This window comes from Ochotona princeps, chromosome 4, assembly GCF_030435755.1.
Source record: "Ochotona princeps isolate mOchPri1 chromosome 4, mOchPri1.hap1, whole genome shotgun sequence".
NCBI lineage: Eukaryota > Metazoa > Chordata > Mammalia > Lagomorpha > Ochotonidae > Ochotona > Ochotona princeps.
The window spans coordinates 37,666,336-37,689,199 of NC_080835.1; the positions used below are offsets into that span (position 1 = coordinate 37,666,336).

The 22,864-nt window shown below is 47.7% G+C and overlaps 1 protein-coding gene across 1 annotated transcript in view; it reads right to left on the reverse strand.

Annotated features, from left to right (window-relative positions):
• The window catches only part of NAV2 (neuron navigator 2), a 406,855-nt gene that overhangs the window by 60,591 nt on the left and 323,400 nt on the right, over positions 1-22,864 (reverse strand). The window contains exons 12-17 of the mRNA XM_036494526.2: positions 14,790-14,928; positions 8,330-8,624; positions 6,974-7,676; positions 3,943-4,410; positions 3,205-3,270; positions 1,878-1,922 (exon numbers count right to left, since the gene is read on the reverse strand). Coding sequence (XP_036350419.2) covers positions 1,878-1,922; positions 3,205-3,270; positions 3,943-4,410; positions 6,974-7,676; positions 8,330-8,624; positions 14,790-14,928 — 1,716 coding nt within the window. The remainder of the gene's footprint in view (positions 1-1,877; positions 1,923-3,204; positions 3,271-3,942; positions 4,411-6,973; positions 7,677-8,329; positions 8,625-14,789; positions 14,929-22,864) is intronic.

Genomic DNA, 22,864 nt, shown 5'->3' on the forward strand with positions numbered 1-22,864 from the left:
AGAGAGGGAAAGAGAGAGGGAGAGAGAGATGAAGAGAGAGAGAGAGAGATCCTTCTGTCTGCTGGTTTGCTCCCAAAGACAGGAGCTTCTTCCAGGTCTCCCATGTGGGTGCAGGGTCCCAAGGCTTTGGTCCATCCTCTATTGCTTTCCCAGGCCACAAGCACGGAGCTGGATGGGAAGTAGAGCAGCTGGGACATGAACCAGTGCTCACATGGGATCCTGGTGCATGCAAGGCAAGGACTTTAGCCACTAGGGTACTGCACCGGGCCCAAAGGTCAATTTTTTAAAAATCAAAATGATAGGTGAGATCTGCCACAGACATATATACAAGATTTCAAAATGCTAACACTTAGACGATAGCTTCCTCTTGGCACAAACTCAAGCCCCAAGTCTGACTTACTCAACTCCAAGGTAGTATAAGAGTGGCTATCATGGGGCCAGCACTGTGGTAAAGTGGGTAAAGCTACCCCCTGCAACACCAGCATCCCATGGGAACAGTTGGTTCAGGTTCTGGCTACTTCACTTTCAATCCAGCTCCTGCTACTAAGTTAGGAGGAACAGTGGAAGATGGCCCAAGTGTTTGACCTCTGCCATCTCTGTGAACATAGCTCCTGGGTTCAGCAGTCTGGTCCAGTGGGAGCCACCTTGAGAGTGAACCATTAGACAGAAGATCTCACTCTCTCTTTTACTCTTACAACTTTCAAAATAAGTAAATAAATCTTTTCTAAAAATCTAAAAAAAAAAAAAAAAAAACAAGAGTAGCCATTATTTAAGCATCCAGCATGGCTGCCAACATGCCACCCTCATAGGCACACAAGGGAAGCTCTTAAGTACAAAATCCTGGCCAAGTCCCCGTTCAGGCCACAGGAGACTCTGTTGGGAGACTTCAATACTTTCCTTCTTGAATTCCTGGAAGCAGCTTTACTCAGAATTCCTACTGAAAGGGAACATTGATACCCACCTCGCATTACCACCCAAACTGCCCTCAGCCTTACGAACCACAGACACACATGAGAGCAACAAAACATTTCATTCCAAGCTCCATTTTATGTAAAAGCATTTCATGCTGAGTGCATGGGGATGCTGATTCTACAGAGAACCAGGGGTTGAGAAAGTGACAGCTACAGTCATGAGAAAGCAATCATGGGGAGGTATTAGCAAATAACAGTTTCTCTGGCTGCCTAAGAGATGTAGATGGTGACAACAACAATGACTTATGGCATCTGCTTTTACCGGGGTGCGCAATGAGAAACATGCCCAAATCATGAGTCAAGCCTATGTGGAAGGTCATTCCTTCCTATCAGTCTTTTCTTTATGATTAGCAAAAAGTGATTGTACCTGTTACCTTGGTGGGCACTGAAGGTCAACTCAATTTTTGATGAGAATATTTAGACAGGTACAAAGATTCCCTTTTCCGTGATTATTTTTGTGTGAAAAAGATGAATATTTTCAATTTAGGGAAAATATTTCTCTTGGCATTTGCTCTGGTCCCATTAGCATGCGATAAGTCATGTCCTTCCTCTAGGAAGACAGCCATGTGGACAGTATGGTCATGGTGAAGAGCTCAGGGGTAAAACCCACTGGCCCCAGAGCAGCAAGGGACTGCTCCTTGGGCTTGCCAGGGGATGGTTTTCATGAGACGGTTTCACCATGGTAAGCCTGAAAAAGCACAGCCCCTGCTCATGTAAACAAGGCAACAAATGGAGATACAAACAAGAAGAGGCCAGGGAAGCCATCATCCGCAAGATCCTGCTGCAGTGGCCAAAGCATGGACCCCAGCCCAGCCCACACCCCCAGCAGCCATGACAGAGTCACACAGCCAAGCTCCAAAGCCAGAACAGCTGGATGGTAGGGATGCACAGAGGAAGCACAGATACCTGAGTCCTTTCTTAGGCAAAGTGTTCCTATCAAGGTGCGGGTCACTGTAGGAAAGTTAAAACAAAAAATGAGAACTTGAGCAAAGTACAGGGAAGGCAAAGGGGAGAAGGTTAGAGCCTAGGGAGAGAGACTCACATCACTGGGGAGAGCTCCTTCATCCAGCGAGGCATGCAGCACAGCCACATCCACAGCGAACGAATGAACGAACGAACGACACCCAGGACTCAGACTGAGCTCACACTGGGGCATGCGTTATCCCAAGTCACCAGGTGGCCCAGGCCCAAGCGTGGGCCCCAGCTTTGACTCACATAAGCTTTTCGGACAGAGAGGTGACTGCTGCCCAGTGCCTCCACCTTTGGTCCTTTCCCTCAATGCTACAGGCGTTGGCCTCAAGTGAGATAAAGGACTTGTTGTGAAGTTTCAAGAGGCTAGCAGTCTGCATATTTGGAATTCATCTGTAACGAAGTGAATTCCAGGTCTCTCTCAATTTCCGCAGCCCACCTTGGGTGATGCTGGGAGCCGAGCCGTGGGTCTGAGTCGGGCATGCCACAACTTGCCGATCAGTAAAGTCAAGGCATTTGGGTTTAAGAACAAGGGTTTAAAGGCTCGCTCTGCGAGTCTGATAAAAACAAGACTTTTGCTGTTGATGGGGTGAAGAGGGTTTTCATTCTTTTTTTTTTCCCCCACTAGCATGAAACAACATCTGCTTGCTATGTTTGGCCAAGCCGGCCCTCCTCCGCCAACTTAAGGTCAAGATCCCTCTTGGAGGCCCACCCACAGCTGGAGGCCAACACAAGCTTCCTCATCTGCAAATCTCCCCACTCCACACACTGTCTTTCATGGTCATTACAGGACCTGGGCACATACAACAGTCTGTAAGCCACAAGGAGCCACACAGCAGCAAAGCACTTGGAGAGGGACCAGAGCCAGCTGTGTGGGGAGGCAGAGGTGAGGCCAGCTGCAAAGTGGGTGGCAGCTGAGGCCTGAGATGGGGTAGGGAAGGAAGGGAGAGAACAGGAAGGTGGAGGGCAAGAACATGCCACAGGAGATGCCAGGGAGAGCTCCAGCCACCCCAGGTCAACTTGCTGGGTTTGAGGTTGCCATCCCCCGTGGGGATAGAGGAGCATGCCCAGGTCCACCTCTCCTTGGGCTTTAGCAGGCTGCGGAGCAGACACTCACTGGCATGTCAGGTACACAGACCACACTAAAGCCACAAACACAAGCGGAAGCCTGGGGTCAACAGCCTTGCACAAAACATCTGGCTTGGCAATGCACGGGCAGAGGAACCTCAAGACTTGTTGGGAGTGTGACCTACAATGTCATTACCTGTCCTGTTTCCTGGGCAAAGTACTTCTGCAGAACTTAGGGCTAGCAGCAGGGGAAGAGAGAGGGCTAGAAATCCAGGCAGGTAGAAAACAAAAGGAACATTAGATTGGAAGCAAGGAGAGGCGTTATTACATACAATGATTAGAACATCCTTCTCATTCCCAGTGCCAACACTGGTTTTCTTCAATGTGTGCAGACCCTAGACACATTCTCACTCACTACTGTAATGAAACCAGGGCTCTAGACATAACTTTAGTTTCTTCATTTTCCATCACTACAGCCAGCGGCGCTTCAGGAAGGCATGGACCATGATGACCAAGGAATTTATCCAGCTATGAAAGGATCAGGCAATGACACGCTCCTCTGTGGCTGCACCAGGTCACCTACTGTGCTCGCACAAGTCCCCAAAAGGGGGAAGAAGCAGTTGACAAATGGAATAAAATGGAAAAATTTCAAAGGCGGAGGGCTGCTTCAAAGGGTAGCAGACATCCATCCCTAAGGGACTTCTGGCAGCTCCAAGAAGCAAGGATAACCACAGAGATAAACAGAACCAGAAGCAGAGACACAGTGAACTCCACTCCAAGCTGGCTTCCCCGTGAAAGACATAAACAAAAAGAGGAGACCCCCACAGTTGCAGGTTAGTCCAACTGGGCATTTGTAACCTGAATTTGTTTTTTCACATCTGGGAAGGGGTCATATTTCCAGAGAGAAGGGCAAAGCTGGGGGCACAGCACCAACCTTTCAGACAGCGTGGTCTTGACGCTGTTGGTTCTGACAAAGGGAGTCAGGGAGTCATCCTTAGAGGAGCTGATAAGGCCGGTGGAGGAATTGTGGCTCAGTCCCCCTCCACTGCCGAGAGAGATGTCAATAGACTCACAGCTGGTGTGCAGGCTGCTGATGGACTGGAAGCCCAGGCCATCCTTGCTCACCGCCGAGGAGCTGCTGGCATTGGTACCCCACGTGAGGCTGTTGGAGGGGCCCGAGTGGGCAGAGCTGGGGCTGGAGGCTAGTGGAGACTGGTTGAGGTCCATGTTCTTACTGTAGAGAGGGCTGCTGCCACCACTGCTCAGGACGCCACTACCCGAGGGTGAATCTAAAGAGCTGTGCTGGGTCATGGTGGCGTGAGGGTTGGAGATGACCATAGAATTTTTCAAGTTTTCAGCTGTGGCGATGGGCACTTGCTTGGTAGGCTTCCCACCAAAGAGTCTGTGAAGAGACAAAGGAGTATGTGGGTGGACTTCCCATCGCCAAGGGCTACTGAGCTGTGAAAGAAGGATAGGGAGTACAAGAGACCAAAAGTGTCTCTGGGGAGGGACAGAGTCTTTGCTACTGAAAAGCTAGCAGCCCCCTATAGAGACCGACCAGCAGTGGTGTGGGCCTTGACACTGGTGTGTCACAAGAAGCTGTCTCCAAAGTCTAGACCATGGCTGAGACTCCAGTTCTATTAAGGGCAAAGGATACAGGGATAGAACACTCTCTTCTTTGTATAAGGGCAGGCCTATACACTCTGGTCCAAGATCTTGCTTCCCTTTTTTTCTACAAATGACTAAATAGAAAAATGGCCCAGCCCAGGCAACAACTAGAGGGAAAAGGACCATCTTCATCATCCTTGTGTCTTGCACAGGCAGAAGGCACCCAGGGCTGTAGCAACAACTCAACTCCAAAGCATCTGGTTTCTTGGGTCTCTAAGCTTAACACTCAGAAGCAAGAGCAAGCATCCAGATCTCCACCAGTTTATCCTGCCAGATGTGACTTTTAGAGTCACAGGATTTGCATTTCCAATGACATGCAAAGCAATCCTGTTGGGCCCACAAGACCAGATACTGGGATTGAATGGTGCCTCTCCAACAAAGATAGAAATGGCACTTCATCTGCTCAAGACCAGAAATGTGCTATCACATTTCAGGCAATGGGCGCACTGGCCAAGAGATCTCTGGAGGAACGGGAGGACCATCTTAGACCATCTTAGAGCTAGCAGGATAGGCTCAGCTCTACCCACCTAAGCTTATGTGGGATAAACATCTATGGAAAGTACTGAGATGACTGAATATCAAGCCAGGCAGACGGCCTTTCAGCCAGTTCCTCCTGTGGTATGGATTCCACCTCAGCCCTGCAAGCCTCAACTGTTGTAAAGACAAATCTATCATCTGCCCAACCATCAATCCTCATGACAGTGTCTGGTGAAGAGATGACATGTTTTCCTCCAGGTGACAAAAATGGCAGAACCTGACTATAGAATGTTTACAAAACCATTGACAGGGACCTTGCAAATACAAAGAGGTACTCGATCCATTGCCAGCACCAAAGTGGGATCCAAGTTTGTCTAACACAGACACTACTTTTCACCCACAGCACGTAATCTACAGAGAAGTCATCCACCTACTGTCGGTCCTGCACGTCTTATGCAGAGAGCTGTCTCCTGCCCTTTACCTTCCAGTCCTCTCTTATCCATGCCAATGCATGCAGAAAGAATTGAGAACATCTTAATGATTTTGGGGAAAATGTCGTTCACCAGGAATTGGCTGAAAGGTGTTTGATGCAGAACCAAGGGAGCTGCCTGCATTGTCAAGTGTCCTATTTCACAAGCCTGAGGGTCTCATAAAATGTCTTTGTAGTGACTAAAAAGAAATCCATAATACCAAAGAATGCATATTACACGTAACACTTAGGGCAAGAATCTCTCAAAGTTTTCATTTACAAGGCAGTCTGTTAAAACAACAAAGCAGCCCCAGAGGACCTTCCCCCTGGAGAATAACCATTACTGAAATTCTAATAATCAAGTCTAGACAAAGAACAGTGAATGGCTTCATTACACCCTTCCCATGGAACGCTGCTTCTGAAGTCTTTTCAAACATTCCTGCTCATCCCCAAATATGTGCATGTGCCTGTAATGCTTGTTTTTGGCATGGCTTAGTTTTCTATCTTGGGGTCTTAATTCTTATTTCTGACAGGCAGTTTCTTGGGAAGACAGGATGAGCTCTAACCTATGTACTTGCAGCCAGAGAATGATATACAAACAGGCAAAAGGTGTATACTTTAAAAGACACCCCTGAAACAAAAATCCAGCAAAGAAGACTTTCACATTAACACCTTCCACCTGGTGTGGCAAGGGGAGAAAATGAGGCCTTTTGAAGGTGATAGGAAACCAATTTCCCCTTTGCAGAATTATTCACGAGGATTTTCTGGGAGGTGGGGTATCTAAAACTTCAGATACTAACTTGGAATTATTCATGCAGTATAACAATGCAGGGCTGTTTGTGAAAATATCTAGCACAGGTCTGTGCCACAATGAGGAAGCTCAGACATGGAACTACAAAGATAAGAGAAAAAAATCTGTTTCCCACGAGTTACCTACCCAGGACTAGAGTGTATCAAACCTTGCCAGCTAATGCTGATCCTGCCAGCTAATGCTGATCGAATGCTGACCAGGGCACAGACTTCTTGCTACATGGATTAACTTTTACAGGACACTGAGAAAAAGTATCATCCCCAGTTTACAAATGAGGAAATTGAGATCTAATTGTTAAGAATTTATACCAGTCAAGTCAAATGGAGCTGGGATTTGAACACAACCGGAAAAGCTTCTGTTTTTCATCCCTATGTGGGAAAACAATCCATTGACTTACACCTGCCGGCAGGGGATCTGCCCAGACAGCTTTATCCAAGGACTGGAGAGTAGAAAACACAGAGACTGCTTTAACTAAGACCCAGGAAATTGTTCATCCAAGCTGCCATCCCACTCATTCTGGCTCTACTCAGTACCACTTACCTGCGGAGCGTGGGAGAGGCCACATCAGGGTACTTGCCCCCAGGCTGCAGAGGGGCCTGAGCCGAGGCAGGCACAGGCTGGGCTGCTGGGTTCACTTTCACTGAATTGCAGGAGGCCACACTTTCATTGTCTGATGAGATGCCTTTCTCCTTGTCTGTCTGGTTGACCAGGCCAGGAAGAGAGCTGCCAAGGGCTGTCTTGGAAGGCTCCCTCAGCTTGGGTACTGGCAGACCTGCTGACTTGCTGCTGATGTTGGAATCGATGCTGCTGGTGCTAGACCTGTTCCCAGCCCCATTCCGGCTGTTGGACTTACTGGGTCTGGGCAAACTCCGATACTGCAGGTTTGTCCGGGAGCTGAGAGAGAGATACCCATCGTCCTGATTCTGAGCCCCATCCATGCTCGTTTTCCGGCCAGCAGACCGACCCACAAGTGCGGAGGACTTGGGGATTTTGCCCAATGTGGCTGACCTGCTGGTGACAGTGGCCCCACTGGCAGTGATCATGGCCAGCCCTGCAGCGGAGCCACTCTGCTTCTTAAACCCAAAGCTGTTGGTGTTGGCTGTGGGCGTACGGGAGCTGTTGGGCAGGGGCTTTTTGGATTCATCGCCACTGCTGCGCCCAGCATCTGATGGAGATCGCTTCACCTGCGAAGCTTTGGGAGAAAGTCTTCCTTTCTCAGACACTTTTGCATCATCAGTTTTCCCTATGAGAGAGATCAGTGAGGTTAACCTGAAATCCCCGGTAATCTGTGACAGAAGCTTCCCTCTTCAGAAGACCTTGCTCACTTCCTTCTCCAAGAAAGCAGTACCTTTGTGAGGCAGCAGGAAGAGCTTTTTATAAAGATAAGCTAGGCTGCAGTTGTCACTGAGACCTTTTCGAGAGAGGTCAGTGATTTAGTGCATTTGCAAAGCAGTCTAAATTTCCCAGGAAAAGGGAAACTCAGCCTAGCTCCTTTATTAACCCTTCACGCACTACGTACTGTCCATTAACAGGCTGCCCCTACCACTTCCAGGGGAAGCACCTGCCCTTGTGTACACCCAACCCCTAAATCGTGGGCAATTTCAACTCAACACATCAACTACATGTGAACTCACACCACTGAACAACCTGTACCAAGCGTGTTAGCTCCTAGCCAGCATAGACTTGAGCCAATTCAATATGTCTGAGTAGCTGCACTGTCTTCAGAGCATCTGCATCTGCACTTAGGAAAAGATGGGGAGTTGAAGCTTGATGCAAGCTCCTGGCTATTAGAATACAAACCCTAAAATCTGATATCAAACCTTTCCTGGAATAACCATGGTTTTGGTTTTCACGTTGACTACTGCAGGTGCAAAATGACACGAGGCTCTCACTCACCAGTGCCTGGGGTCTTCAACACTCCCGCTGCTGGGGCAGATGGCTTTGTCCTTGGCACGGTGATGCCCACCTGAGCAGTCATGCCCCTCCGCCACGAGCCTGTCTGCGAGATGACAGTATTCTTCTTGCCCGACGTGCTTTTGTCGGACTCGTCAGACACGTCAGAAGGATTGCGCCTCCACTTGGAGGCTGGCTCCATCTTTATGCCGCTATCTGACCCGCCGTCTGACTTCTTGACGTCATCACAGGACCACAGTGAGTTCCTCTCCACCTGGGAGTGCTTCTCCGCGTCCGTCTGTAAGGAGAGAAGCCAGGGGAGTTAGTCCTGCCGGAATCCCAGGCTAGGAAGCTTCCCTCAATAAGTTACTGCCCTGGGTGCAGTCAAGGGACCTGGGAAGATAATCGCTTTAAAAACATTTGGGTGATGGTGCTTGGATTATCTTGCTGGAAAGCCTGGGGGTTTTCTTGGCATGTAAAGTAAAGAATATGAACATAGCCTTAGAAGGGAGTGAGGGAGGAGCAGAAAAGGGCCAGGGAGAAAGAGGAAAGAAGACTTCAAGAGGCAAAGAGGCAGGGCCAAGGGATATGGTGGGAAGGAGCCACCCACCCTCTGACACTTGGAGCTGAGCCCCCTCCAAATCCAGTGGCTGATCTCGGACTGCATCCAGCCTCACTGCCTGCTTCCCTTTGTTCTGCTGGCAGTGTGGTTGTAGGATCCAGCACAGCGCCACAGACTAATGCATGGAGTGAGCAAGAGAGGGAGAGAGAGAGGGACCACCGTTCCACTTGAAATGGAAGAGCCGGCAGCCATGAGAGAACAAGTCCTCCGGTGGCACTTTCCTCAAGTGCTAAAAGCCAGTGGAGTCTGTCCCCGCCCCAGCTTCATTTATATGCTGCTCCTTGGCTCCCCTTGTGTGATTCTGTTCAGACAGAGGATATAATGTGCCAGCATTCTTTTGGAAGAGTCCTGACCCACTGGCCACAGATCGCAGGAGGGGACAGAAGTGTGATGTTAATAATCAGCTGCACCAAAAGGGGTGGAGCCAGCCAAACAGCATTGGAGGCCTCCCCAGGGGTCTCTGGATGCCAGGAAAAACGGCATCAAAGGAAGCAGTGAGAGAGGTCAGGGTGGATACTCCACCCAAATCTGCCAGTTGCCAGACTAGCTACTTTGAGTAGACACCACCAGGAAAGGAAAAATTAAAATGCACATCTGGTTTGTCCCCCAGGAGTAGCACAAGTGCTTTTGTCCATGAAACACAGTAGCTACACAGTCAGCCAGAATGTACCACTTTTCTTTCCAACTCTTCTCTGGGATGGATTCCATGCATCTGTCACAGCTGCCTGAAGGTGCCCTCAATTTTGTCATTCCTCGAGCATGCATACATTCAAACTAGTGACCCAGGCCCAGGGACACAAGCAGGACAAAACCAGCCTCCCTGGCTGAGAAGCTTGTCCTTCAGCTGTGGCAGGGCACCCGGCAGTGGCAGAACCCAACCATATGGGCATAGAGCAGGAGCTTAAGCAAACCTGAGAGTAAGTGAATGAGCCAGTGAGCACAGCGTCTGTGGCTTTGGCACACTGGAGCACCTCTCATCTGCTCAGGGAGGGTAAGGAGACATGTCTCCTCCTGCATTTCACAGATGAATAGCACCTGAAGCTACCCACTTCCTGCCCCAGGTGCCCCAGCCCACCCAGCGCAAGGTTTCCTTCCTCCAAACCAGACTTGGCTGTTGTTGGCAGTGACTCCAGTGAGGACCTCAGGTTTGTGGATAAGAGATTCCTGCCCACCATGGAGCTTATAGTCAAGCGAAAAAGGCAGAGATACCTACACAGATGCAAAAAACTGTAACTGTAGATTATGAATGTCATTAGAAGGAAAGCAACAACGAGTCTGAAAAGAATAGACATGGACCTAACTTAGATGGCTGGGACACAAGGTAGTACTCAGGCCAGGCCTTTTGGAAGAAGGGTTAAAAAATGAGAAGCAAGGGCCCAGCATGATAGTGTAGCAGTTAAAGTCCTCGCCTTGAATGCACCAGGATCCCATGTAGTCGCTGGTTCTAATCCTGGTGGTCCCGCCTCCCATCCAGCTCCCTGCCTGTGGCCTGGGAAAGCAGTCGAGGATGGCTCAAAGCTTTGGGACCCTGCACCCACATGGGAGACCTGGAAGAAACTCCTGGCTCCTGGCTGCGGACTGGCTCAGCTCCAGCCATTGTGGCCGCTTGGGGAGTGAACCATTGGACAGAAGATCTTTTTCTCTTTCTCTCCTCCTCTCTGTATATCTGCCTTTCCAATAAAAATAAATAAATCTTAAAAAATAATAAGAAGCAAATTAGTAAAAGATGCATTTAGGGAAAAGCATGCCAGGTAGAGGGAGCTGCATAAGCAAAGACCCAGAGGCAGGAGTCAGTTTGGCTACTGGAAACAATTATTCAGAAGTATTTACTATGTGCCTGGCAGGCTTATTTACACTGTGAAAAACACAGGAACAAAGACAAATCATTTACATTGTGGGACTTGTGTTCAAGTGCATTCTAACACCTTCCTGGTCTTTGGACAAAGATCAAGTGTACTCACATATTCCAATACAAACTAAAGGGTACTTTTTAAAAAGTCAGTAAATGCCACATCCTAGATTACTACCTATGAGATCAATAAGGAAGTTGCAGTTAATATTTGCAGCTGTACTTGCAAAAACTGATGCAAAGAATGGAAAAGGAGACTGCCCACAATCACACAGCAAAGAAGCAGGGATGTGGGGATTCCTGGGAGTCTAACTGCAGAGCCTGAACTTTAACCACTACATTGCCTGCCTTGCTTTCCTAGATGCATACATACAAGAATAAGAGACATTTCATGCATTTCCTGCAGCACCTAGTACAATATCCAAACCCACAAAACTCTATTTTCAAACCAGCTGGTTCAGTGCATTCCAAACTGTAAAGCTAAGGTAGCTCCTTCCAAGTCTCAGAGGGGGATCCCCAGACTCCATCCACTGATAGCAGAGAAGGTACCATCCCAGGCCCAGGATTGTGGCCTGACTCCCTCCCTCTCGAATGAGCAGTGAGCCAGACCAAGGTGCTACCTTCCCAGCTAGGTATGTGTCCTGGGCAACCCTGTTGGTTCCGAGTTCATGTCTCAGGTCACGTGGCAACACTCCTTAGGAAGAAACCTGAGTTAATTCCAGCAGAATGTCCATGTGTGGAGCTCAAAGACTACCCTCCTTGAGCTCTGCCTCTTGATGGTCCCTTTTTCTGAAAGATGCTCTTAAGGCACTTACCTGGATATGGACTTCATCACCCAGAAGCCAAGCGGGAGGGTGAAGAAATAAACCACAGCGTGAGAAACCTTGGGCATTGCCTGAGGAGTGGGTAGCTTGCCTGATGCAGAAGAATGTGGTTTTGGAGTCTGGCAGACTGGAACTAAGGAGCTTCATGTTGCCACTCATGTGCTGTGCATGACCCTGCACAATGACTTTGAGACTGTTGCCTCACACATAAAACAGGAATGATCACTGAGTTGCTGAGAGAGTCAATGAACTCAACACGGGGAAGCTCGGCGAAGAGCATCTCATTGCCTACTCCCCACCCGGACAGCCTCCAGTGCACCGGCAAGTCTCTTGAATCCTGATCCAGTTTCTTCCTGTGGCAGAGGTAAGAGGGCTTGCCTTTCCTGATACTGCATCACAAGCTCTAGAAATCATGAAGATTTCTCTGTGCCTGGCTGTCCTGCACCCCCAGACGCTGAATGAGTACAGGTTTGAACCCAGGAAATAGCAGAAGTAATTATCATTATCATTTGCTGCCACTTCCCTTGCCAGGCCCTGAGTCCCACACAACACATGTTCTTAGCTCACATGAGTCTCCCACGGGCTGTATGATTATTCATATCAGGGAAATGCAGGTTGAAGAAGGAAGAGGAATGAACCCCTCCACCCCGCAAAAAAAAGCCAGCAGCAGGACCTCCAGCAGGTCAGGAGAAAAGACCCGCTCCTCATCCTTGGGCAAACCTCACCCTTGCATGCATGGCCCAATCTTTGATGACAGAATCCCTGCTGCACAATTATTTATTTTGTTTCCTTGAATAGCAAAAAAAAAAAAAAAAAGGTGAACTGACACAGAATTCTCGTTTTCCCCTCTTGTGTGTGTTTGTGCATGTGCGTGTTTTAAACATTAGAGGTATACTGGAAATGACAGACACAGTTCTTCACATTTCAGTACGTGGTGTGGTGCCTTCCACAAAACCCAGGGAAACCAGGGAGGGGCTAAGAACACAGATGATGTGGGGGAGGGATGTTTGTTTATCTAAGCTCTCTATACTCTATAACTAAGCTCATCTATACTCTGCCCCTAAATAAAATGTGGAGAAACACAAGATGAAATTGCTTTGAAACTCCAAACAGAATACAGTGCAAGCATAGTCAGCCTGCAGTGACTGCCGTGCTAGGGGAGGGAGGCAGAGGCAGGTGATCTGGAGGACAGGGGCGAGCAGTGAGAGGGAGGAGGCAGCTGGCCAGGCTGAGAGCTGTGAGAAGCATGTTCAGATCAAGCCTGGCACTGCACAGCACCTCACTCACCCTGCCAGACAGGCCTTAGGGCTGTCGTTTTGTGAATGAGCAGGCAGAGACCCAAGAGACTGACGAGCTTATCCAGCAACAGCACACCTCCACTGAAGGCCAGTTGCCTTGACTGTCCACACCTTCCCCTGACACAACCATCTCATCTGGCCATCACACTGGACTCAGCAGTCCCCCTGGAGAAAGTTGGTCCAGAGGTTCCAAAGCACCTTTGGAGCTTAGGGGCCTCAAGTTGAGGGGAATCCCTGTCCAGTGCATCGAGCAGCATTGAGTGTAGAGGAAAGATGCTGGGCAGCCAGCCATGTGTGCCCTGTTGAGGGCACACTCAGTGCTGCCCAATGTCCCTGAGGAAGCACAGTCCCCTCTCGACAAAGGGAACGTCCATGGCCAACAACAGTTCCTTCATCATCATGGTCCCTTCTTTCTCAATCAGGCACTGGGGCTGCTCCAAACAATAATGTTTCTATTGCTTGGATGTAAAACCCAGGTCTGCTGCCTGTTCTCAACTCCCTCAACTTGCTTTCCCGCTGGATGTGCTGGAACACTTCTTCCTGCCTCCCCATGTCTTGAGTGGCAAGCTCTGCACTGCCTGCTGACACAGGGAATCTGACTGAGTGACATCAAGGGAGGAGTGGCTCCTGGGAAGGGGGTAACACACATCTGGATGCTGGATGCTGCTTTGAGAGAAGTAACGGCCCTTAGTATTCCTCAGTCTGATGTGGGGGAGGAGGATGGAAGATTCAAATTATGCTGATTTAAATATTTTGAGATAGTCCCTGGGATAGGAACAAAGGGACTGTCACTAAAAATCCACTTGAAGAAACCACTGCAATAGAAATTTTAGTGACTATGGGTATGTTTATTTCACTCCAAAACCTACTTCCTAAGTTTTTATTAGGATAGTTTAAACTTAAGCAGTTATATAGGAAAAGACTACTCAATGGATAGTAAACTCTATATCCCTTAAAATAACTTTGTGATCACAAGATATGTTTGGTAGGATCTTAGAAGCTTTTCTGATGATGAAAACCAAGGGCTGGGCCTGGCGGCGTGGCCTAGCGGCTTAGGCTCTCGCCTTGAACGCCCCGGGATCCCATATGGGCGCCGGTTCTAATCACGGCAGCTCCACTTCCCATCCAGCTCCCTGCTTGTGGCCTGGGAAAGCAGTTGAGGACGGCCCAAAGATTTGGGACCCTGCACCCGCGTGGGAGACCAGGAAGAGGTTCCTGGTTCCTGGCTTCGGATCGGCACCGCACCGGCCGTTGCGGCTCACTTGGGGAGTGAATCATTGGATGGAAGATCTTCCTCTCTGTCTCTCCTCCTCTCTGTATATCCAGCTTTCCAATAACAATAAATTTTTAAAAAAATTCAATATGGAATTTTGTTTAGTAGAAGAGCAATATAGCAGGCTAAATAATGCATATTGGCAGGGTAAATGACCCACAGATGGACAATTCCCAACTCCAGGACAGGACAGGACATTTCTGGTCTACAGGGCTCAGTCTCTGTTTTGTGGAATCAGACACTCACCTTGGACAGCAGTGGCTCATTGTCAGGACACAGTCAAGTCCAACATCGTTGGTCTGTTTCGGTTTGCTTTTTAAGTGATATATGAAGTAGAGGTTCAGGGAGGAAACATCATTTGCTAAGGCCACAGCAGTGAGAGTGGTGAGGCTCCCTGTTGTTTTCATCATGGGGCACCTGACTCTTTCCTTGCAGACAGAGGCCAGAGTAGACATGAGAGCATAGGCAGAAAGGGTCTGACCCTCATCTCATCTACCTGGGATTCTGTCCACCCCAAATAATCCTTCTACCCTCCAAGACTTCCGCTTTCCGCTGATGTGGGCATCTGGAGAACCCGAGAGACCCTGGGCTTCTTACCTGAACGTCCAGGTTTCTGCGAGAGGAGGCAGGTGTGTTGGCGTAGGAGCTGATGGAGGAGCTGGTGTTGATGTCATCGGTGCTGAGGTTGTCTATGGTGTCGCTGATGCCACTGCTCACAGAGCTGCTATCATCCCAGCTGCCAAGACAAACACATCCTGAGCATCAACACCTGAGGCTGCACCAGCTCGGGCAGACAACACACACCATGCCCAAAAAGATGCAGGCTATGTCTCAAAGCCCCAGACAAATCTCTTTTTGCCTCTGAGAGGGTTCATCTCCAGTAGCACCATCCATCAATGCTTCCATATGCTTCATAGAAGTGCTTCTATGCTTCCATAGAAAGGTGGCTGCTGACACTACGTCCTAACCCGTCTTCATCTTCCTTGTGAAACTTTACAAAACCTAGGTGCTCCTTCCAGGGCCTAACAAAAAGTCAGAAGACTTTAGCTGAAAGAGTGTAGGCAAAGATTCAACATGAGCCCCTACCTGGGCTCAGAGCTGCCAAGTGAGTCCTCTGGACTTGGAGGAAAGCAAAGTGCACTAGTCAGCACGAACCTGTTCACTGTATCAGAGCTGATCCCACATATAAAAGGAAAGTATGTCATTTCCCAATCCTCATATCTGCTGAGACCTTCCCTCGCTGCTCAAGTTAACTCTTTTCGCAATGAGTCCACATTCCTTCTTCTTCCTTATCATCTCCAGACATCCCAACACACCACCACATTCAATCCAGTGTCTGTTCCTATCACCTCTACGAGGGCATGAGTCAGTGGGAAGCAAAATGAAGACAGACTGGGGAGTAGGCACCATGGTATAGTGAGTTAAGCTGCTGCTTACAATACCGATGTCCCTTACTTGAGCACCTGCTCACGCCCTGGTCGCTCCTGCTTCTGACTGTGCCTCCTCTAATGTGCCTGGGAGGCAGCGGATGATGGACCAAATACATGGACCTCTGCCACCCACACAGGAGGCCTGGGTGGAGTTCTGACTCCGGGCTTCAGCTTGCCCCCACTTCTGCTGGTGTGGCCATTTGGGGACTCCACTAGTGGATGAAATTAAATAAGTATTTCAAAAAGTGAAATTTAAAGAAAGTTAAGTTTATTTTGGTGGAAAATTTTGAAATCCATGTATAGATTTTTTTTCCAAAATACATATTTTTCCACAAACATTTTGAAGATCCTTTGTAGTAGTAAAATACATTGAGGTAAGCACAGTAATACACCCCTACTGCTGGCCTATGCCCCAAGGTGGCATCCGCTCTGACCGAAACGCAGCAGCAGCTCTCTGTATTCGACTCTGCTTCCTCACAATTCACTCCTCTCCCACCCTGAAGCTGCAGTGATGTAATGTAAATCTTGTTCTCTCATTCCACTTCTGGAGAGCTTCAGGTAGCTTCTCAGATACAGGTCCCTACCACACTGTGGCCTGGCCTCCCTCTCTAGTTCCATTTTACACCTGCCTCTCCATGTGAACTGTGGCTTGGGTCACAGGGGCTTCTGTTCCTTCTAGGCCAACACTGCCCCTGTCCCCTGGACACTTGTCCTAACTCCTTGTCTTTTAGACCTCAGCTGGAGGGTCACTTTCTCAACACAATAATCATCAATACTTGTTATGATTTATTACACCACACTGTTGTACTTTCTCATTCGTTTAGCTGTTGGGCGACATGGACATAGCAAGTGTCAAAAAACACTTGCTGAATGGAACTCATGAGAGTTAAGTAGTCTAGGAAGGAAACTTCTAAACATCAGTGTGACAGCACTATGGCTGATAAGTGGAGAATAGTGAATACTATCGTTTGCCTGTTGGCCAGGTAGAGAAACTGAGGCTTAGAAAGGTGAGAGGCCATACGGCTAAGAGAAAGTGGAGTGGATCCACATCCAGCTATTCTGACTCTGATGCTAAAGAGTTTTCCATTTTGTTAGTCCTTAATATGTATCAGATATGACATGGGCCACTTGTCCAGGAGAAAACTTGAAGTTTGGGAGGTGACAGATTTCAGGTCACATAGCCAGTAATGACAAGTCTGATAACAGCACTGACTATCCTATTACTCTACCACCCTGCCTTCCTCAGCATGTCTTGCAGAAAGCCCTGCATAAGGACAACATAAAGCCTCAGAAATGTTGGGAGCTGAGATTTCCAAATCAGGAGAACCCTCCTCCTCCCCCAAACGCACACAAATAGCTCCACACAAGTTGTTGCTCCAGCTTGTAAGACACCTGTTGTATATTCTGAGCTGTGTTGATCAGGAAGGAAGACAAACGCTTACTGAAAACCTGTTTTCATCCCCTCTGCCTTCAACACTCCCATTCACCTTCCACAAGCCAACCTGGAGGATCCCACAGCAGAGCCAGGAAGATGTGTGCAGCTGGTTCCCAAGTCAGGAGGATTAGCCAGGACGAGTGTGGGCTCAGCAAAGGGGTGTGCTCGGGATAAATGCACAAGAGTCCAGAGGGCCTCACAGCTCCCAGAACTCAGCAAACTTCACTCAGGTATTTCTGTTTCTTCCATCCAACCCTCCACCTATTTGAAGACTTTCTCCAAATCTCTCAGCACTCTCAAACCATCCCATACAGTGAATTCCTATGCAGTCCCACACATCTGTGCTCACTGCATCCACCTTTACAGTTTTCCAGTCATTCTTGAGGTGGAGATTTTATTCAACATTCCAAACATATGCAAGGGTCCACGTAGTAGTCACAACTAAATGCCTGCCTCAAATTGGGCACTGTGCCAGACACTGTAAATTTATTATTATATATTCCTCCAACCTGCATATTACACCTACCAGGTAGGTATTATCCTGGTAGGTATTATATGACCAGGTATATGAACTGGGCTAGTTCATATAATACCAGGTAGGTATTATATGACCAATGAACGAATGATAAGTTCCTTACCAAGGTGAGAAACTGGTTTTGGAACTGGTTGTATAGTTTCAGAACGTATGATATTTTCACTTCATACTAGGCTGCTTTTTCAAAGAGTGGTCATTTCCTGAGCACGCATGCCATGTGCCAGCTACTCAACATTTGCACATTCTCTCATGTTACTCCTATTGGCGGCTGCTATGCTTATTTCACAGTGTGCAAACTGAGGCTTTGAGAAGTGCTGCTACAATGTCAAGCTCACTGCACAGGCCACAACCCTCTTCACATCAGAGATGTCATGTGTGCTTACTTGATACTGCCTGACTAACCCATGAGTGGAGCACAGCATAAGCTTTTGAGGCAAACTTCCACCAGGAGCCCAGCTCTCCTGCCATACCTATATCTTATCAGGTCACACTCTTTTTTTTTAAGATTTATTTATTTTCTTGGAAAGGCAGATTTACAGAGAGAAGGAGAGACAAAGAGAAAGATCTTCCATCCATTGGCTTACTCCCCAAGTAGTTGCAATGGCTGGAACTGAGCCAATCTGAAGCCAGGAACCAGGAACTTCTTTCAAGTCTCCCACGTGGGTGCAGGGTTCCAAGGCTTTGGGACATCCTCTATTGCTTTTCCAGGCCACAACAAGGGAACTGAATTAGAAATGGAGCAGCCGGGATACAAACCGGCACCCATATGGGATCCCAGTGGATACAAGGCAAGGATTTTAGCTACTATGCTACTGCCCCACAATCAGGTCACAATTCTTGTGTCTCAGTCTCACCTAGGTTGGTAGCTAAACGATGCTTTACTAAGAAGGCATGGATCACAGACGAAAAGGACTGAGATTTGCTGTCAGAATCACAATAAGGAAATCTACAGGGTCTTTATTGCTTCTGCCCTTTGAGATTAAGAATTCAACATATGCCAAATTTCTCCTAATACTATAAAGGAGAAAGGGAATTGATAGGCACTTGGTCCACAGGACCTGTCCCCATCAGTGTCTGAGCACTACGTTTGCAGCAAGCCCTTGTAACTGAGTGAAGTTAGGAGAGGGGAACCCAGTGAATGACTCCATGGGAAAGGTGGAGTGGGGAAACGAATAACAGGGTTGCAGCAACATTATGTAAGGGCAGCTGGTCTGTCCTCAGAGCTTGCTCTGTGCCACAGTCACTCCCACACTTGGAAAATCAACTAGGTCACCTTCATAACTTGATCTTTGTGATACTGGCAAGTCCAATGTGACATGAAGCCACTTACTTCCAATTTGTCCTCTTCCCAAACTTCAGGGTGAAAATGATCATGGATCCCTAATACTTGAGCTCCACAAGAGTGGAGCTCTTTCCTTATCCTAAGGAAAACCTGCTCTGTACGATGTTCTACGACAGCAACGCTGGCCCACAAGCCCACGTGGGGTACGCTGCCTCTCCTGGTCTCTCATATAGATTCACTGTGCTCATGAACACTTTAACTGTGAAGCCCTGGAATTACTTCCTAAACTTTGCCTAAAATCACACTCCTCAAGCTCTCAGGCCCACACATGAGATGTTGCAAAGAATGAAGCACACACGAAAAATTAACAAATGCAAGGGAAACGTAAAGTCGTAAGTGGCTACTGCATCTCCCCTACCTGAGAAGGAGGCTCACATAGATGGAAACAGCCCTGAGAAGGATGGGAGATCCCCCAAAATGAGGCTCGAGCTCCTCGTCCCCACCCTACCTAAGGCCAGTAGCAGCCAGGGAACAGCCACAATCTGTTCCTGTTTGTCATCTGGTGCACTAGTGCCCACTAAAGGGGAATTGCCATTTGTCTGTAAAATGACTTCAGACGGGCGGCTGCAAGCCAGACAGGAAAAATGTGGGAAGTAGGCAGAGCTCACTGGAGCAGCAAGGGCATTAGCCGAATCCAATCAAGTGGCAAAGGAAATGAGGTACAAAAGTCCACAGACCCAAGCAAGGTAATAAATGTTGAAAGAGTTTCCAAACAATGATTAAGGTTGTGACTTGAAAGGAGCCCAGAAAATTGGTGTTTATTGTGATTAAAATGCAGTTCCTGCAGGGAGGCCCAGGACTCCAGGGGTGCAGCAGGAGTCACTCCACACCAATCATTCTGGAATATGCTTGGATGACCCCTGGGTGCTAGTCTAGATGCTCAGAAACACTGCACACCAACTTGAGCCCAGCCAAGATAATAGGTCTCCATTGAGAGTATGCAATTTTAAAACATAGGGGAAGTTTAAGAAAATGAGTGCTGATGAAATAAATCATGACACAAAAACTTCTTAAGATGAAAGCTATGTGATAGTTGGGGTTAATCTCTGCACATTTATAGCATTTAAAACACCCACGAGGCCAAATGTTTGGCAGTGGCTTGACTGTGTGGGATGCCCACTTTGGATGTGGGAGTGTCCGATGTTGACTTTTGGCTACTCCACTTCTGATACTCCTGCTAATGTGATAATGCACATAGCAGGACACAGTAGAGAATGATGGCTCAAGTAGTTGGGTCTCCACTCCATGTGGGAGATTCAGATGGCCTTCTTGGCGCTGGCTTGGTTTTGCACATCCTTGACTGCTGCAGGTATTTGGGGAAAGAATCAGTGGATGGAAAATCTCCCCCTCTCTCTGCCTTCCAAATAAAATAACAATAAATAAGTAGATAAACAGCTTTTAGAAAAGCACATGCAGCTATCTGATAATATCACTAAAACGGTCTGGTGATTTCAATTTTAAATTAGTATGAATTTTTGACTTGAAAGTTTCAAGATGAAAGGCTTAAAATTTGGATTGAATATATTAAGAATTGAAATGCTGGAGCCAACTCTATGGCATAGTGGGTAAAGTCACTGCCCAACACCAGCATCTAATATGGGTGCTGGTTGAGCCCCACCTGTTCTACTTCCCATCCAGGTCCCTGCTGATGGTTTGGGAAGGCAGCACTGGATGGCCCATGTATTGTGGCCCCTACACTCAGAAAGGAGACTCAGATGGAGCTCCTGGCTCCTGGCTTTAGACTAGCCTAGATTGTAGCCATTTGGGGAGTGAATCAGTAAATGAAAGATCTCTGTCTCTGCATCTTTCTCTCCCTCTCTGTGTAGCCTTCTGATCTGTAAGGGCTGTCAGTGTAGAAAGACCTTTGTGGTTCAGTTGCTAAGCTCAGAGAACCCAGGTATGTTAACTTGCAGACAGAGCCCAGCGATCGAAGTTTGTAAAGAGCACAACTTGGTCAGCAGTTCTGTCTGCTAAGTCTGCATTAATAAAGTACTTGTCAATCACAAGTGGAAATGATCTTAGTGCATCAAAAATTTCTTTACCTATACAAGAGATCTGTAAGAATCTAGGTTTAAAAATTAAAATGTCACAGGCTGGCATTGTGGCTCAGTGTGTTAAACTGCTACTTGTGATACGGGCACCGGATATGAGTGCTGGCTTGAGTCCAGGCTGAAGCACTTTTGATTCAGCTCTCTGTTAATGTACCTGGGAAAGTAAAGATAGTCCAAGTACCGAGGCTCTTCCCACTCATTTGAGAAACGCAGATGGTGTCCCTGGTTCTTGCCTTTGCCCTGGCCAGTTGGGGAATCAGTAGATAGAAGATCCGTCTCACTTGTTCTCTCTCTGCCTTTCAAAATAAAATACATCTAAAATAGTGCAAGCTGACTTTCTTAGGCTTTAATCCTAAGTCAAATTAATCAGAATATCTGAGTTTAAAAAAAAAAAGAACGGGCCTGGCGCCATGGCCTAGTAGCTAAAGTCCTTGCCTTGAACGTGCCAGGATCCCATATGGGCGCCAGTTCTAATCCCAACAGCTCCACTTCCCATCCAGCTCCCTGCTTGTGGCCTGGGAAAGCAGTCGAGGACGGGCCAGAGCCTTGGGACCCTGCACCCGTGTGGGAGACCTGGAGGAGGTTCCTGGATCCTGGCTTCGGCTCAGCATAGCAATGGCTGTTGCGTTCACTTGGGGAGTGAATCATTGGATGGAAGATCTTTCTCTCTGTCTCTCCTCCACTGTATATCTGACTTTCCAATAAAAATAAAATAAATCTTTAAAAAAAAAAGAACATTAGGGCAGGTGCTGCATCACAATGCCTTAAGCCACAGCCTCCAGCACCGGCATCCCACATGGGTGCCAATTCAAGTTGCAGTTGCTCTTCTTTGATCCAGCTCCTTGCTAATGGGCTGGGAAAGCAGCAGAAGACAGTCCAGACCTTTGGGTTTCCACACCATGTGGGAAATCTGGATGAAGTTCCAGGTTTTTGACGTTGGCCTGATGCAACCACAACCACTGTAGTCATTTGGGGAGTGAATCAGTGGCTGGAGGATTCCTCTAACTTCCTGCTTCTCTTCCCCTGTGTAAGTCTTATTTTTAAGTAACTAAATAAATCAATCTTTAAAATGTGAATTAGTAAAACTTCAAAAAATAGAATATTATGGGGTTGGCATGGTAGCCTTGTGGCTAAAGTACTCGCCTTGCATGCCTCAGGATCCCATATGGATGCTGGTTTGTAACCCAGCAGCCCCACTTCCCATCAAGCTCCCTTGTTGTAGCCTGGGAAAGCAGTCAAGGATAGTCCAAAGCCTTGGGACCCTGCACCCGCGTGGCAGACCTGGAAGAAGCTCCTGGCTCTTAGCTTCGGGCTCAGCTCCAGCCATTACAGCCACTTGGGGAGTAAACCAACAGACAGAAGATCTTTCTGTCTCTCCTCCTCTCTGTAAATCTGACTTTCCAATAAAAATAAATAAAACTTAAAAAAAAACTGAATATTTACACCTAACTATAAGCATTTATTGCTGCATACCAAAAGCACTCTTTAGATAGGAAAAATGTATTCAAGCAGATCTCATTTTCTGAATGAATGAGTGATTTTTTTTTGCATGACTGGTCTGAAGAGTAAGCAAACTGAAGATAATATTTACTCTCTTTACCAGGTTTATGTACTCTGGGTCACATTCCCTCTGCATTGCAGACAGTTCTAAAATTGCTGGGCACATAGTAATACAGACAGGTTGTGTTGGACTGCCTTGGAGAACAAGCCAAACAACCCAGGATCTCCTCCTGGACACAAAAGGGTGTGTGTCACACAGCTTGGCTGGTTTCCCCAGCGTTTTTTTTTTTTTTTTTTTAATTCAAGAGCGTATGCCAGAGGTCTACTACACTTGATCTTAGCCAAAAGGCCGAGAAGCGATGCCAGAGGTCTACTTACA